The sequence below is a fragment of the Sycon ciliatum genome, chromosome 2 (genome assembly GCF_964019385.1).
Source record: "Sycon ciliatum chromosome 2, ocSycCili1.1, whole genome shotgun sequence".
NCBI lineage: Eukaryota > Metazoa > Porifera > Calcarea > Leucosolenida > Sycettidae > Sycon > Sycon ciliatum.
In genome coordinates, this window is record NC_088644.1 from 9,427,361 (window position 1) to 9,446,445 (window position 19,085).

Consider the following 19,085-nt stretch of genomic DNA (forward strand, 5'->3'; position numbering starts at 1 on the left):
CTTCGTAACTCCATAGTTTCTTGTGCAAATTCAACAATCGAAGGATCTAAGTGGTAGCGAAAACTCCAAGCTGTCCAATGCAACAATCGCCGAATAGTTACGATGTCGGACTCCAGAGATACCGCGCACCGTATTCAGGTATTCTCACCTTGGCAAATTCAAATTTTTGATCGATCTCTTCGCCAATTTGGGGGAAAATCCCTTTTCGCCTGCTCTTTGGGCGACTGAGCACATCATAATGATGTAGCCGGCTGAAGTTTAAATCGCCTCAAAAAAATGTGAGCGTTCTGCGACGAAGGAGAGTGGAATGGTGTTGGTGGGAGGAATTTGCATGCATATTACTAGGCGTGGAGGCAACTTTGCTGCGTTAGCGCGCCTGATTTGTGACGGCTTCATATTGGAACTTAGTATCCTGGCGTTGCTCCTGCCAAGAGCTTTCCAACGAGCCCTGGACTTGTAAAAATCAAGCAAAGTAGACCAAAGTTATGACCCAATGAAGTTGAAAATTGTACTTGTATTAGGCTTCACACGTGAACTCTGTGGCTGGAAAAGTTGTACAGTACCGGTTTTTTCCGAATTACACTAAGGCTGCGTTTACACGACAACGCACGCCAGTTTTCCGTTTTCACTCACGCATTCCTTTTTTCGTTTTCGTGCTTTTACACGATCAAAGCCGATCCAAGGTGGTCTTGGTTTGTATCGTTTTTGCTCGTCTACACGGGAGCAAAGGATCCGCCAAAGTTCGTCATGTGCCAAGTGTTGCCGTGGAAGCACCAATCACACTCAAGGAATAGTTGAAAACAGGCCACACGACAGCACTCGTCACATGACGAAAATTGTAAAAACAATTTTTTTTGATTGTCGGATCCGTGTGAACGGCCGAAAACGGAACAAACGTGACGGAAAACTAGGCCAGCAGACCGTTTCGACTGTTTACACACCCAAATTTATCCGGCAGAACATTTCCGTTTTCAAATTCTTCAACCTTGGCCAGCGTTTTAGTTTTCTTCCGTTTTGGTGTACAACTTTTACGTTTTGCTCTGCGTACCGTGTAAATGAACCATGCATCCGAAAGGATTTTGTTGCGTTTTCACTAGGGGTCAAACGGGTGTACCTTTAACTAACGAACGGGTAATTTTCTTAACGGGTGGGTTAACGGGTACCCTTTAGCAGCCATGTTTTAATTTTTGCGCAATTTTCATATAAACCATGATAGTAATTTATCTGTTCTCAGGTTGCAATTTGATATCACATTGTAATTCGCCAGTTGATTTGAGTCTGATAGTCGCAGAGGTGGATCTACTAGATGCGAAAATGCAATAACAATGCAGGCATGTAGCTTGGAGTTGTAAATAATTGACTCCCGCCTGGAATGCACGATCCCAGCAGCGTGGTTTCGTACTGACTTGATCACCGAAATCGAAACGGGTACCATTTTACTCACGGTACCTGAGATTAACGGGCAGGTACCCGGGTACCCGGAACACCCCTTTGACCCCTAGTTTTCACCCCCAGCGTTGTTGTGTAAACACAGCCTAAAGCAGTCAAAATGTTGACCTGAAATACCGAGTACGCAAAACTCTGAAACATTCTGGAAAATGTCACTGGGCAGTACACATGGGGGTAGAGGGCACTTTGTAACACTGACATGCAGCTCCACAACTGAGTTGAATTCGAAACTACATGCCGCAGAGGCATGCATGGTTGAATAATGTATACTGGTTGAGCTGTCAATAGTCGTGTATCTAACGTCTATACCTGCTTTGAAATATTTCCCCTGTAGGTGAGGCGCAGATGGTGTCAGTAATCCGGTGCGCGTCATCTGGCATATGAGTTCTTCGGCAAGCAAGAATCGACGATAGGGCAGCAGCAACGCGAACACTGCTGTATTCAAAGGAGCACTGTGCTGGAAATGGAAAGTCATCGGATGAGAGTATCACTAATTTAGTGACTAATGTAATTATACAAGTCATGATTTCATCCCTAGGTCACCTGCCTGTGTGGATTCACAGGAAGCGTGAGTTTCGAAGTCAATTTTTTCTCCAGACTTTTCACGTTTGCATCTTTCCCTCAAACCAATGAATAATCCCTAGCTAGATAGTATTTAGAATTATGCAGCTCCCTTTATCGTGCACAATGATGTAGGATTTTCAAAATGCTGAGTTTTTTTCCTTTTCTTTTCAAGTTCTCAATCTAAACTCGTACTGTCCGAAAGCCGGTGCCACCTACTGTACTGCCGGGCGCAGAAGAATGGAGCGCCGAAGAGCGACCAGGCTAGAATTTCAACAAGCACAGTATACCAATGTATAAACGGTGACTCAACTGTGCATAGACTGTAATACATGAAAATTAATAAGGATGGTCTAGGCTATGAGGCTACCCCCCCCCCCCCCCCCCCCCCCCAGTTATTTGGTGACCGACAGTGCTGTATTGCAGTTTGGCTACCTAATTTTGCTTAGAGGATATTGTATCCAGCTTTGTGCAAGGAACCTCTTGGGACCTTTTGACGACCTACCGTGCTTTCCGGGGTGTTAGCCGTACTTTGAAACGCCTAAAAAACTCCAAAATCTCTCCTGCGGCTTAGACTATGAATGCTGGCCATGAGTCACACTCCGCAATCCACTTGTCACAAGTGGCCACACTCACAGCACAGAGCTTCTTGCCTGGAGGGGGCCATCATGGCCAATTTTTCTCTTCCCTAACTAAACTTGCCATTTCTGATTGCAGCACAAGCGCGTGCGCACAGCTGTACAGGGAGTCGTTTTTCATGATTTTGGATCGATCCGACATCCGTGTCCAGTGCGACAAACGCCTCGTGAACACCAAGCAGCAGCGTGAGTCAGTGTCGCACATGGCATGCATACTTGCCAACCATACCGGGAAACTACGGTCATACCGGGGCTTTTTGACTTTGATTGAAAAACTACCGGTATAGCACTGAACCATGAGTGCTCATAAAAATAGGTTGTTTTCTGGTGTGACAAGGGCATATGCGGCCCTGCAAATCACAGAATCACACATGTAGGGGCGATCTGGCAATGAAGAAACTCAGGTTTTGGTCCTCCAATGAGCAATGGGTTAGAAATGAATAAAAAGAAAGAAAAAAATGCCAACAATTGCGGAAAAATACGCAAAAATAATCAAAAATTGCCCCAAAAAATAGAAAATGGCCGAAATTGGCGAAAACCAGAAAAATAAGGGAAATGAGAGAAAATTAAGGGTGTGTGACTAGGGGTGCGTTTGGTTGGCACGATCTAGAACAGGATCGAACAGCTCGTGCACATGGAGCAGCCTCATGCCAACCAAACGGTACTCCAGAAACAAAGCACATTTTTGTGGAAAAATGTGCCAAACTTGGTGCATTCTTCAAAATGTGTATGGGTCACCATGGTCACTTTGTACGGTACGAGTCCAACCCAAAAAGCGTATGCATGTGATCATTTGGGACCAAAATCGATGTTCCCGCCAGGTTTCACTGTGAAAAAGTGAAACTGCTCGGTGTGCTCCGGCCTAGAGGCCGGAGCAAGCAGATCATATTCTGGCCGACCCAGAACAGGTGCAGTCCCAACCAAACACGCTGTTCTGGTGAATCCTGTTCTAGTTCGTACCAACCAAACGCGCCCTAAGGGATTTGCTTTGGCTGGGTTGGCAAGTATGACATGGAGTGTTGTGAGAACAGACGCTGAGGGCCATTTACCATTCACAACACGGTCACATCCTACCATCTAGTCGCATTCCCGCAAGAGGGACAACAGTACGAGCTAAGCATATCTTAGCTCCGAGGGCGACAACCTCCTCGTTCAGGCCTGCAATTTGCCTCGACAGATCATCGGTCCTGTTCTTTTGTCGTGTATCGCGGTCTGCGGACTCCATCACAAATGTTGCCAGCGTCTTTACTACGTCCGAAATTGACGACTCGATCCCGGGGAGGGAGCACAACAGTTTTACTTTGGAATCTGTCAGCTCGCAAACGGCAGATTTTGTTGGAGGCATGGCGGAGGTGAGCCAAAGCTATCAGATGTCAACATAGTTTTCTACTGTGGGAGCCTCAGAGCGCGAAAACCTGCACCCTGCTCCAAAGTTTGAAAAACAATTCCCGACAACAAAGCTAAGTGTGCCGTGTATCGCGGCTTCGTCCGCCCAGTACTTGAGTACTGCCCGCATTCATGGTTGGGTGCGTCCCAGTCTACCCTGAACCAGCTGGACCAGGTACAGCACCGAGCCCTAAAGCTCATCGGCCCAGGGTGTTATCTCCCAAGCCTCACTGTTCGGCGGCAAGCCGCAGCACTCACATGCCTGTACAAGCTGCATTGGATTGACGGTCCCCCAATCCTGACCATCATGACACCACCGAGGGCAGTTGCTAACCAGCACCGCGGGGTTCCACTGGCCACCAGCAAGAGGAGCAGCACCAGCACCAACTAGTACCAACACTGCCCGCCGGAGCCCGCGCTCACACTGCGACCAAAACCAGCGCCCATGCGGCCACGCGTCCAAGTTGCATGGCAACGGCATGGACTTGACCAAAATATCGCGGCCACGTTTCAAATCGTGACCGCGACCTCCGGAGAGGGGGGGGGGGGGGGGGGGGGTGCTACGACTTGGCGGCAACATGATCGTAGACGTGAAGCGTATTTGTGTACAACCTGTCCTGTAGTATGTTCAATTTCTCAAATTCTGGTGTGTTGATTCATGAAACTCCGCGGTTGTCGATGTCATCCTCGACATTTGCACATTTTAGTTTTGTAGTTGCGGTGCTGTACGCACACACCGCCATATAATAATATATTTGGACGATGTCAATTTTGTTTTTAGTTGCTTCGTTGTCAGTTGATCGGGTCAGTGACCAATTTCTACAGTGTACTCATTCAATACGATGGCAGCTTGGTCTTGCTTTTCGGTTTGGGAAATCATCTTTCTCTACTTTTCCGCGATGATGGAATGCCATACCTCAAGACATTTCAGTTACATATCATCGCAAAATACAGTTCTCATCTCGGCAACAGACAAAATAAACCACTACCGGAATTTCCACTGCACGGGCACTTGCTCTGACCACGAGGTCAAGAAAGCGAAAGCGCTTGGATGTCAGCCCCTCAAGAGTCCAAACCTACATGATGGCATGAATGATTTTCGTCGACTTCAAGAAAACGATCCACGAGGCACTTCCTCCAAATTGCAACATGCGAAAAATTACTTCCAAAAAGGGCCCCACCTTTTTTTTCGGAAACGCACGAACTATTTTGGATACGAACTGTAATTCGTAAAGTTTGTGTGACAACTTCACGTCTACACTTGTAGGCGTGTAGCGTGAGCACGACTGCCATGTTTCTGCGTTTTGCTGACGCATGGACGCATGCTCATGGCCGCAGTGTGAGCGCGCCCGAATAGGGCTTGAAAGTGCTACATGTACGGCACAGCATAGCAACAATTATTTGAAAAATTCAAAACTGGATCCACCTGGATCCAATTAGGTGGATCCAGTTTTTGTATGGATCCAAGCACATTTCAAGCGGTCTTACTCACAGCAAGGCGATGTAGCCAGTGAAACTGGCTGATTTGGCTAGTGGGGGCGGGGTGACAACTGGTGGCGAAGTAAAAGTCGCACCTGCATACGACATGAATGGGTCGCTATGCACCCACATACTGAGGCAATAGCAAAGTCACACCTTAGTGGATCCAAAATAGAAATCTGGTGTCAACTAACTACTCCCAGGCCGTTTTAAACGTCATCACTTTCAAGCCCTATAGTGCTCTCCGGTCATTCCCCCATGCCACGATCCAAGGCTGGAATCGTCTTCCATCTGCCCTGCTACGCAACCTTCCCAGCAGAAGGGCCCGGGGGAATGTAGGCATTCAAGGAAGGCGCCTACAAGTCTCTCCGCAGTCGAGACTGGCACTCAGCCACAGATGCCCTCTGAACCCTCCCTGGACACCCTCTCCGCTTGCACCCTGGCTCCCCCTTTTTACTCTATCACATGTATCATCTTTCCATTTTTCACCCTCTATACAAATGTACTCCCCCCTCCCCTCCCCCTGTGCCTACTCCTCCCCACCTTTTGGTGGACTGAAGTGTCGCTGAAGCCGAGACCTCAGGTCGGCGGAGATGCTCCAGTTTCACCACCACAGTTGCGTTTGCAACCACTTCTATCATGCAGTATTCTGTTCTCGAGGTTTGTGGTTTCTCATAAAAACAATTTTAACATTCACAATGCCCTCGCGACTACTATACTACCGCACCTTTGCCTGCTGAGTAATAATAATTCTGTGCTTCTTGTGTTTTTTTTTCTGTTTCGTAGAACATGATGTAAATGTATGCTACAAAATACATGTATGCTGTTATCAATCTGCAACATTAGTAATCTAAACCACAATTTCCATTTTTCCGAAGCAGAATAATTATCTGTGCTATTTTGGAGCAGAATGCGAGCATATTGAAAAGAAGAATCCATCAAATTCTCCACCATTATCCGTGGGGGCCTAGATGGAACCAACATGTCGTGATATACATGTAGATGATGGTGATGATCAGGGAGTCCTACACATACCTAGTATGTGTAGGACTCCCTGATGATGATCACATTAAATTTTTACGAATGTTCCAGACTCAAAACGGAGGCTTTTCTGGGACTGTTCATGGAAGGAGTGCTAGTAGTAGACCCAGGCACTGTGACTACACGTCTACAGCTACGGCCATCCTGAATCAATGCGACTACATACGCCACGCTCCACGTACAATATCAAGACTTGTTTGCTGTACAATCATTTTCAGGATAATCGACAGGTATTTCGGGATCGCGAGAGCTCATCCAAAAATGCTGAATAATCCCGAAAATCGAGATACTTGTGCTTGGAAGTCATGGGCCCTCTGCTCTGGAAATTACCTGAGTACATTGTACGTGTAGATGCACCAACGAATATGATGATCATGGGTTTGCAGGCCTGCCTGCAAATCATGAGGTCCCGAGTTCGAGACCCGCGCTGGTAGCAGGAAGCGTGTAAAAAGACTTTTTACGCGTGGTGAACTGCGCGCGACACCCACGCTACTCACAGCTCGGAGTGAGGATAACAATGATGCGTCTACAGCCTTGTGCAGGGTTATGGGCCGTCACACGCACGATTGGCTTGTAGAGACTCACCTCCTCTCCCCTGACTCAATTGTGAGGTCTGCATTCACCACTTAGGACCGTATAAAGGCATAGTGCATTAGTGGTAGCCTGCTGACGGGAAGGCTATAGCTTGTGTGTCTCTGAACATTCAAGTGATGCTATCGCGGATCCCGCGAATATTATAAATTTACAAGTACAGTAAAACCTGGTTTAAGCAACCACCCCACGGTGCAAGGAAAAGCGGTTGTTAAAGCCAGGTGGTCTTTAGAACCAGGTCCCACAGTGCCTGTGTAGAACTGTCCACGCACTTTCACACCAAGGTTCAACTCGAGTTCAACTCGAGTGACAGAACTGAACCCCAAAACGGTCAAACAGGCTAGTAAGTTGTACCCTGCAGGCACAGTGACCAGGTGACTGGTGTACGCAGGAGCACGTGACCGCTTGTTCAACCATGTTCGATTGGGAATAAAGGAGGAACGCTGCTTTGCAGCCGTTTGGACCAAAACCAGTCGACTCAGCACCCAAAAGACTACAACATATGGGCCAATCGCGGTCATCCGTGCTTTAATAAGAACGACATGGCGCTTTTAGTGACATTTTGCATACAAATCCCCATCTAGTAGGGCGCAGTCACCCAGTTTCGGTGGAAGTGCGCGAGTTCGATTGGGATTAAAGTAGGAAGGGAGCATCTCAGCTTCCTCGGACCAAGACCATTTGACTCTGCACCCCGAAGACTACAACTGGTGAAATTTTGATTTTAGCTTTAACTTCCCTTTTAAAACAAGCCTGGAGTGAAATGAAGAAAGATTTCGTGAACGAAAATTTGTACTTGTACAGTAGTAGATCTGCTAGTAGAGAAGTCTACATATTATATAACCCAATACTAGTTCAAAACTAGTCACACAGTGATTAGATAAACCTTGTTATAGTTCACACATATTGTTAGATTGACAACATGAAACAAGGTGGAGGACACTGTGTTCGGAAACAGTGGCCTTACTACAACATTCCACGGTTGGCAGAGCCCCGGTCCCTTCGGACCATTTGAACCATAATGATGGGTGTTGAACCCGGTTCTGACCCTCATTATGATAGGGGAGTTTTAGACTTCTCCTTACGTCCGTCGTGTATTCTTTGATCGCTCCTGGATGTCGTCCTGATAGTCATGTAGCTACTTAAACCTGAATTTTTCCTAAATCTTCTTTTCTTCCAACTTCTGCCCATGGCGTCCTTCTCTCAGCTCGTCAGCTGTCAACAGTTACTGCCACCCCATGACACTGTCGCAAGAAGGTGCTCTCTGGGTTGGTGATGTCCCAACGTGGCCATGGGTAGGCATTCACCACGTCGGAACACCCCGGCTACACGTTGGGTACCTCACCTACTTCAGTTCGTAAATGACTTGTTTGTTGATCTTGTTACGTAAACTGGTACTGGTCAGGAAGACTTGATTTTCATCTACAAAAACCTGAGCAACTGCAAGTGCCTCATTTTTGCTACACGTTGGTTACCTTCATTGATGCAGCTGGGGACTAACCCGTATGTTGATTATCTTGTCGTGTAAACGTGTACTGCTTTAAGTAAACTTGAATTTAAGGTACAAACCTGAACAACTGCAAGTGCCTCAATGTGATCATGCGGGTTTTATTTATATGTATACCCTCATAAATGTAAAGCAAAGAACAAGCTGGAGTTACATGTACGTCTTACCTCCGCTGTCAACTCGTGTCAAATGGAGGAAACGTGGAGATGTTCAACCACGGTAGATATCTGGCCTCTTCACAGAGAACTACGTCGTAGAAATTTCCTTCACCTTTTGAAAGGAACTACCTGGTAGGCATGAGCGCAATGAATTCTGCACAGCTACTATTTACATTGAGCAATGTCTGGTCTCTGTACTGTAGTGACGTGATAAGTGTCAAGCGATGGAAATAGAAACAATGTCAATGGCCTCCACCTTGTTTCATGCTGTCAATCTAACAATAGACGTCTACATCATGCACATGACTGTAGAACTAACTACTACATTGTACTAGACCGCGTTCGAATTGTCTTCATCAACTGTTCAAACAAATTTTTAAAGAGATTAGTTGAAGTGTCCCTTATTACTATTAGCTTAGAACGGTTTCTATCATTAAAATTATAAAATTGAGAGTTTTTCAGTGGAATTGTCATGGCGATGATGACGTCCGATCAGATCGACCATCTCCACGTACTACGTGACGTAGCTATTCCAGACCGTCTTCGAAACTATGTAATCCACCTCTCCCATCGGTTGAGGTTGTGGAGTTTCGAGGAGCTTCGTTTTTCCGAAGAGGCCAATAAGGCCATGGCGCCACCTCTTCAGAAAAACGAAACTCCTCGAAAAGTCACAGAGTGACAATTCGAACGCGCCCCTAGTAATAGTAGATTTACTTGGAAGCAGGGATCGGGACTCGGGAGTGAACCAGACTAGATCTATCAACTATCATAGCCGCGCCGAGGGCCTGGCATGTGACACTGACAAAAAAGTCATGTCCCCGGCCCATGGCCATGTCATGAAGCCACTTGCACTCGTACTCCGCTTGATTATTTTCGAGAGGAAAGTCGTTATTCGATGAATTATTTTGAGGTCTTCGGCCAGCAGCGGCCAGGCCCAGGGCACCAAAAAGTGTCAGCGATCTGTCGTTATTTTCGACGTCGTTATACCCGATCTATAATGTTCAGAAAGGACTTGCTACTTACTTAGGCAACAGTCGACTCGATTTTGTCGTTATATCCAAGGTCGCTATCTCATGTACTGCATTTTCATGAAGTAACACGTAACAGTTTTATAAATTTTAGTTTTCGATGGCGCGCACACACGCGCACGCGGCGCGATCTACGACTTAGTACTACTACTGTACTAGTACAAAGCATGCATGACGGATTGACGCTACTGGAAAAAAAAACTAACACTTGAAGTATACTTATTATGTTACAAGTTAGTTTTCCGAGCATCATAACTATAACTTTGAAGTGGATGAAGCTGATCAGTGAGAGAGTCGTCTTTGGAAGGGCGGTGTGCGAACCAGCACTCGGTGTTTAGCCATCACATTGTTGTATTGTCAATCGCTAGCCAGCTTGCGCTGGTAAGCCGGTCACAGGATCTAGGAACAGTAGGATATACGAGCTATAATAACAAATTACTATTATTTTAGTTGCAGCTGTTGTGGGAACACTGCAGGGGCGTTGAGCGTACGCCAACGCTTTCGGCTTACCAAATATCATCTGCAATTGGTCATTGCTTCGGGACATAAGATTGGATTCCGGAGCTGTTGGCAGGATTATGGCAAAGAAGTACGACAGTAAGTACCGTATGCGCAAAGAGTCTCTGGTGGCAGCGATTTTGCTATTGTAGTTGTGGTTTTCACGGATACGTAAGGTTTGAACGAGTGTCTACTAGGATATCAATAAGGCCATTAGCTGACGGAATGGAGTATACTATGATAATAAATATTATATGAACTGGCGGTAGTTGCTTCGATACTGTGTGTTTGTGTGGGAAAACCGTATGGATCAATATTATTTTGAAAAGAAAAAGGACCAAGGAACTACAAGTTACGCTATAATGTCCACTAACACAACCAGTTGCTACACTGCTGATTGTTTAGTAACTGGTGGTGTCCTGTTTCTTTTCTATTTAATTTATCCTTGGCTCTCCATCCTAGTCCAATATTATTTTGAACTCGGATTGCGAGCCAATAATATTCATGTATAAGCGAAAAGACAAATTCGTACTGACTCATAACATCTTGTCCTTCCTATTATGCATCAATATTAGGAAAAAATTAAATTATGCAATTCTCCTGATAGCCTCCCCTCCTTGCGAACACATACCGGTATGCACGCTCACTATTTCAGTATTGCGTCAATCTTTTTCCAGAGTGCATAGAATTTGTACAAGTCTCTGTTGAAGCGAGCAGCGCTTGATCTCCCCCCCCCCCCCTCCCGCCCCATTACACAATTTTGTTTTGAAAACGCCCATGAAGAAGCCAGACGTTTTGTAGGACTATCTTGTCCCTCCAGGAAATTGTGATTCCACGGATGCAATAAATTTCGTGATTTTGGCCCAAATCCGTGATGTTCTGCAAAGTGGACTCGGATGGAGAGCCCAGGATAAATTTATAGAAAGGACCAAGGAACTACAAGTTGCGCTATGGTCCTTTTTCTTTTCTATAAGTTCTGGAAAATCCATGATTCCACGCATTTTTGTTGTTTTATGCACTTTTATACAGTTTAATGCACTTTTCACGAAGTGCTTTCCATGTTCCTGTAGGTTGTTACACAGTACTACTCGCGAGTAGATCTGCTGCACGAATAGCGATACCACGGATGCAACAAATGTCGTGATTTTGTCCCGAATCAGCAGTTTTCTGCATAATCCGAGAATTCCCGGCAAGTTCCGCATCTTTTCCGCAATATCTAGCAACACGTACATAGATGGACATGTAGCGCATTGGAGCCGATGAAGAGCACCGTCGTATGGCATGTGCACGGTGCTCACATTTTCGACCTCAGTTGGCTCAGCTTGTGCATGTTTGGGCCGTTCGGCCCTTGAAGTGTCTCATGTGAAGCTGCAATCGTTTGCGGGTCTTGCAAAGTTTGCAAGTTTACAAATACATGACATGCACGTCCTTACTGACCTTAGATTGTGTAACCACCTCCGACCCCTTGGACTAGCTACACACGTACCTTGTGTGGATACGCGTATACAGACTTCTGGTCACCATTCAGGGATATGTACCCGAGAATGGTGCATTGCCATGGTAACATGGCTTTACCGCAGAAACTAGAAGAGCATGATTCCATCGTCTGCATATCGGTGTTCCATTGCATCCATACGAAGCATTGGTTTGGGTAGATCGATCAGGTCTATACCGTAAAGTCCGCTGCAAACGCCCACCACATTTTTGCAAGATCTGCTGGCCTGTACGCACTGACCCCATGCACTGTCACCCCTACTGTACGAAAGTGCATCTCACACCGTGGCGCGAGGAGCGCTTTGCTACGGTAAACTATGTCCATTTTCCGGGTTTCAAAATATTTTTCGGCACTAGTTACGAGCAAGCTCCTAGTGATTTTTTGATGTTGGTTGTTTTATTTCGCAAATCCAAACGGGAGTTTCTTCCGAATAACAAGGTATTATCATTATTGCTTGTATTATGAAATGACCCAAAGGCAATCCTCCCCTATCCAGGGTTCATTTAACACAATACACTTCTGACGGTGTTTCAAGCCATCATTTCCAAATCACGCAACGCACAATGGCAAAGTGTTTTTCTCGAGCACTTCAGAGTTTTTAACAAGTTAGCAGCGACTTTGTAGGTGTAGCTTCTTTGACATACCCCCCTCTGTTCGACTTGCAACTGCAATACTGCGACATGTCAAGTCGTTGAATGACACTTCGTCAGAACGATCACCGTTCCGTTCTGTGAGCGCGACATTGTGGTACTGCAGAAATTTCATGATTTGAAAACCAGATGGATTCTTCCGCATTACCACATGGGGAACGAACTGATAACAAAGACGACTCATTCATCGTATGAAAGGAAGTCTCGACAGAAGCTTTTTCTTTGCAGCAAGATAATGACAATCGCTTTTGCAGAGCCTCTTGGTAAGACCACGAGTCCATAACCCCCAGAGTGTGCAACTCTGTACATGGGGATCCGCGCGGCGGAATTCCAACATTACGTCAAAAATGACATAGACTTTCATTGGGCTTGCACTACTCCCTGGTTCCAAGCACCGCGGAATGCGGAGTTTTGTACAGCTGTCAGCGGCATGACGTAATGTTGGAATTCCTCCGCAAAGTGGGCCTACAGCAGCCAGACCCCAGTTGCACACTCTTGGGGTTATGGACTCTTGGTAAGACATAGGCAGTTTGTAGGCATTGCAGTCGTTCTCGTAAGCATTCGACCTTCAAGCCAGTTTTCTACAACTATATTGACCTGAAAAAGACGAAAATAGTATGGACCCGCTGGGGTGGGCGTTTGCTGCGAAGTGGTCATTTGCAGCGGATCAGGTCTATAGTTACATGTATGACGTACCATCAGTGCATTTCAGAATCTCACTGTTACAGTCCACTCTGCGGGTGAATGAGTGGCAAATAGTGAAATACTATGGAATTCGTAGGGATGAGTGGAATTGTGATGGTGCGAGTTCCAGACCTACCATTGTCATTATAATCATTTTAAAATAAGGACTATTGGCAGTGAGAATGATATGACATCAGAAAACATACCATTATTAATAATTGTATTCTGTTTCCTGTTTTCTCTATGTTCATTGCCACCGTTTCTGCTGGTAGATCTTGCCAAAGACCATGACCATCAGTAAGTCCAACATTGCAGGAGGGCAGTGTATGCTAGTGAAAATATTGTGAGCACAAGCTGAATTATTTCAAGGCCAGTACAGATTGATCCTCTGAGACGAAAGTCTTTTAAAAATACTCGTATGGTGTAGAGGAACTAGCGAAGCAGTGCAGACACAAGCTCTCACTCTTATGTTTACACTTGAACCAACGTAAAGTTGTTTTCTGGTCTAAATAATTATGCCTTCTGCAATAGATATGGTATTTACTTTAACTATGTCACTAATGTTATGAGTAGTGAGCCACCACTGGTAGGAATTGCTGCTGCTGCCAAGGTGTTCTAAGTTCTTGGACTGAGTGTGTTCTTTTTGGATAAAAAAATGTGCGTGCTTCTTGTTTGGGTACAGCATATCAAAGTGGCAGACGAGCGATGTGGCACTTTGGAAGTTCACCCGCTTCCTCGCCGGAGAAGTCTTGGTCAAGCAGGACATGATATCTCTTGCAGAGTTGACGGTGGCTGGCATCATAGAAGGCTCTGGGAAGCTACGAGTGGAGAGTAAACTACCGCGAGGGCGAGAGTACACAGATGAGCTCTGGCTGAAGGAGATGTTCAACCAGTGGAGGGTGAAAGGTGAAGCCAGCACTGAGAAATTATTCCAACACTTGCGTACCATGAATCTGCTCAAATGCGAAGAAAAAATCTTTGGCATAAAACGTGCTCTTGAGGTGAGGCTAATGCTTAGACCGATAGTACAACAAATTGCCTATTCTTCTTCTTCATTTTTTCGTTGGTACTCAAATGTACATGTGCATATAATATGCACATGGTATGGATCAATGCAGGCAGGCATAGTGGGATGGTCTAAGAGTAAGACCATGATTGATAAACAGAGGGTACCAGATTCGAGTCCTGCTTGGAAGCGGAAGGATTTTTTCCAGCCGTGCTGCGACCCACAGTTAATTGGGAACTTGTGGCCTGGCACGAGGGAAACATGGATGCAGTGAATGGGATTTTCATTCTTTGACCACTTTGTGGTGGGTCTGATCTACTCACCTCCCACCGTTTAGGAGCTGCATCTGCGCCTTGATCCAAGAGGGTGGTGGCGTTCCTGCGGATGCGGAAAACTGGGCCTTTGGCCGAATCTTACGCGAACCGTGAAAAAAAAGGATCATGTCAGTCATTAAGACTCATTATCACAGCTTACTCATCCAGACTGTGTAGACCTGACAGTGTTGATGTCTAGTACGTGATGTAGCCACGCTGCACGCATGCATGTATGATGAAGAGTAGCGGTTTTGCCAGCTTCCTACAGGCTCCCAGGCATCTATCGGACATTATATGGGGACCAGAAAAAGTTTCGGAATTTGGGGAGAAAATGACCTGGTTGGCCGACCCGAAACAAGGCCAACTACCCTTCACTTTGTGTGTTGTCGCTATTGCTGTCTATGTCTCTGTGTATGCCAGTATATGTGGAGCGAGAATGACCTGGTAGGCCGACCCGAAACAAGGATATTATTTGTTTGGGCCTTAGCAAATTCATTTAGAAAGTGCTGTGTTGTGTAGAAGGCAAATTCTGTGTAGAAGCTGTGAACTGGAAGTACATGATGTATATAACGTCACATGCGCCAGAGTGGGCAGCTTTACGTCTTTGGCCTAAAATGAGAACGTCTCTACGTCAAGTTTGATGTATTTTGGAATCGGTGATTGCAGTCTTACACTCTGACTGAGTTTGCATCTTGACACTGAGATTTACGGGTTGCATTTTTCTGAACTTGTAATTATACAGACTTACATACCCTACCGTAAAATTCCGTTAATAAGCCCACCCTAAATAACGCCCATGTAAGCCCAGTTTTAGGCGGTGTACACTTCAAGTCCGTTTTAGCGCCCATGCCCGAAATACGCCCAGGGCGTAAAGTGGACTCAAAATGACCAGCGCGCGAGCGCAGTGTCATCTAGTTTTCTGCCTTGCCTGCTTCAGCGTCACGATGTTTTCAGCCATGGCGGTACCTGTTGTGCCTTGTACTTACCATAGCAAGTGGTTTACCTATCAAAATAATGTGTAATTTATCGCTACATTCTTGGTTACGACCAAATTTCCAGCTGTGGTTTGATGTACCTGTACCGCGCTCAGTGTGAATGGTGGTTCACTGAAACTAGTGGGTTGCTGATAGATTGATCTTCTGCAGATTGCGTCCGAAATAACGCTATGCCCTGAAATAAGCCCATGCCCAAATATACGCCCGGTTTTTGACGCTCTGCAAAGTATACGCCCGGGGCTTATTAGACACCCTTAGCAAACAACGGTAACGCTATTTTTTACGGTACTCGTACCTTGATCACCCAAATAGCGTTGAAGCTGCAGCGTATAAACGTTATGGGGGCTGATTTATCGTTGTGACCAACGGTACGTGTTTTGGCCAAATATTGCATAGTCCGTACGCATTTCACCTTGTATCGCGTATATGGTGACAAAAATGGTTGTACCGCGCGAAATCGAAGCTACTCTCGTGGCAACAGCGTACTAAAAATAGCGTGCATCTTGCTAAAGGTCGAACCCAAATCACGGTATTTTCCCCCTTACGATAATACCGTTACAACATAACGTTTTTTGCTAAGGGTGTCTATTAACGGAATTTTACGGTATTTTACCAGATATGTATCTTGCTGATGAAACTGAGTCCCTTAATATGACTGGGGATAAACCATGAAGCTGTTGTTTTCTCTATTTATCGTGCCGTCTAACCTTTCAGCTGCAGACAATGTAGGCACCTGACATCGCTGTCCTGTGCAAGTGTGGTATTCAGGTGTCCCATTACAGAGGCCATAGCAACTGGATTGAAAGCAGTTAGAAGTGAACACACTGGCGTGTCCTGGCATTTCAGAGGTGTCCTTTGCTAATTCTAATGCAGCACAAATTGGTGGAGTAGTATTGTTGAATTTGGTTTTTGACGGATAGGTAATATTTGAGTTTCATCCAATCTTATTCTTCTATCTCTTCTGCACTGCTATCCATGTGACCTTGACTGGTTTGGAACCTGAAGATGTATGTGGTGAGTGCGTTAGAAGGTATTACGGGTAGAATTGGTTTCGTTCACTCCGATCTCGGTGCATGGTAGAATTTCCGTGCAGTGGCAATGGTCGTATACGAAAAAATTCTTGCGTGATCTTGCATACCATGCTCGTGTACGTTTCATACTGTAAGCATCACCACGTGACGCATGTTCACATAATTATGCGAAATTATTTTCTGTATGATAGGCCACTCTAGACTTGGGTACAATAATTAAATATTTTACCCTTTATATCGTAAGTTGAATTGACGCCGGCGGATACGTTCCATTTCAGTCCATTCATAAAAGCTTTCTGCAATCCCCTACGGAATCCTCTTCCAATATTATTTTTCTGAAGTCTACTTCTCCTAAGATCAAGCCCTAACAAGAATAGTATTTCGGCCAGGTTTTGCCCCGAAAGCACTGAATTGGCAAAAACCATCAAATTCCAGTCCGTTTGACTCCCCCTGTAACGGTACATTGGGCCGTTTGAACCCCAGTTCCGGTACCCTTTTTGGACCCTTTTCAAATTTCGCAGCACTGCACTGTGTACAATACAATCACAAAAAAGCCGGCGAATACAGGAGCTCGCCGGAGCCAGGGCCCACCTTTTTAGGAATGGACTGTAGTCACTGTTATCCTCCAGAACCTGCTCCGATCACCGCGTTGTGATAATGGGTGACTTTACAATAGCGCAACTTGAAGTTGCTGTTTAGATATTGACTGTGCATTGTGCCAGGCTGTATTAACTTCTGAATTTCCGTCAACGCTTTGCCTTGTCACTGTTCTTTCTGTACAATGTGTAGGGGGAAAGTGAGCCAGTTCCAGCTAGCGATCAATCCATCGGCGTGCCAGTTTCAGGTATGTTCTCTTTGCTCACGTGGCTGTTAGTAATAATTGCTAAGATTGTACATGGAACACACTAGACAAAGGTCTTCCCAAAGTGTGTCCACGCTAATTCGGCCTTTGACAGTGTATCAAAAACTGACAAAAAGCAATCTGTTGCGTATTTTCAATAGACCCTGGCTGGTGTTCTCATGAAAAAAGACAATGGGGAATGATTAAAATCATTCCCCATTGTCTTTCTCCATGTTTGGGGTCAATACCATAGCAGCAGCATCAGGTGTTCTACATTGGTGCGACTATGGAAAGCCTGGAGCCCTCCTTCGGGAGAATTGTAGGGAAATTGGGCCCAAATGGCCCATATTTCATTGCTTCATTAACAATCATAGGATGAAATTATTGGTGCGGCTTTGGCCGCACCTGCAGCAGCGGTTCTGACGCCCCTGTATAAATCAAACAGCCATAATACATGATCCAAGTGCAAGTGTACGTTCATGCGCACCACATTCTACACCACATGTGTACACCACATTCTACACCACATGTGTACAACATGTATACCTTAGGTACACCACATATGCACGGCATGTACACCATATGTACACCATATGTACACCATATGTATACCATATGTATACCATATGTATACCATATGTACACCATAATGTACACCACATGCACACCATATGTACACCATATGTATACCACCAAGAGTATAATCTTAGCTCCCAAGAGTGTGGAACTCATGACACCCTTTCTATGGGGTTCGCCGACGGCGAAAACTCACTTCACATGGTGTAGTGTTCCAGTTGTACGTTTCCAGCCTGTTTTTACCGAGCACGGGGAGTAATAAAAAAGTAATCTCTGACAGAAACTCACTGCGCATGTGCAACTCGCCAGCATAGTCATGGCAGATATTCGGATTGCGCGCACGCCATCCTTCGTTTGTTCGCAGTACGAAATGTACCTGAGACACGTGATGTGAGTTTTCGCCTTCGGAGACCCCATATGCAGAGTTGCACACTCTTCGGAGCTTATTTATTCTAGATGTATACAACATGACAAACACACCACAGGTACAACACATGTCTACCGCATGTGCACCAAATGTATCCCACATCAGCACATACGGTAAAACCTGGTGTAAGCGACCTCTGGGTTTAGCGACCACCTGATCTTAACGACCCTTTCCCCATGCATGGACAGTTCTACACAGAAACTGTGGGACCTGGTTCTAAAGACCACCTGTCTTTAACGACCGCTGTTGCTTGCACCGTGGGGTGGTCGCTTAAACCAGGTTTTACTGCACATGTATGTCTATCTGTAAAATCAATGCAGAGTATGGTGACCACGTGGCACTGCATGTCCTGGGATGCGTGCTGCTAAGAGCACAGGGTTCTGTACTCTTGATACGAGTAGTATAATATCCGCAATTGCAGAAGCACACTCTACGAATCTGTCTGCAACCTTTGACTGCGCTCGTAGCTGTGGTTCAACGTGCGCTAGTAAATGCATGTGGCACATTCAGTCAACAAAGTGGTCTCTGTACACGGCAGAACGCATTTTCACGTATGAATTACCACACGGGGTTGTTTTATTGACTCAAGTATTTTGATCACGTGGAGCGGAAAGCGAAACATAGACAGAATATTGGTGTGACCTTGTACTGGTGGTCTCAGCTTTTGTCCTTGAATCATGCCGTACATGTCGTACAGGGTCTCTTCTGTTTCCGTTCTGGGATGGTTACATAA

General features: G+C 45.6%; 1 protein-coding gene across 3 annotated transcripts in view; it reads left to right on the plus strand.

The window, feature by feature from the left end:
- The window catches only part of LOC135808556 (uncharacterized), a 128,773-nt gene that overhangs the window by 108,485 nt on the left and 1,203 nt on the right, over nt 1-19,085 (plus strand). For 2 of the 3 annotated variants that reach the window (XM_065321766.1, XM_065321767.1), the window contains exon 7: nt 17,298-17,352. In XM_065321766.1, coding sequence (XP_065177838.1) covers nt 17,298-17,352 — 55 coding nt within the window. Of the gene's footprint in view, nt 1-1,783; nt 2,215-17,297; nt 17,353-19,085 lie in introns of those variants that run through there. The other variant, XM_065321768.1, reaches the window with a different exon arrangement.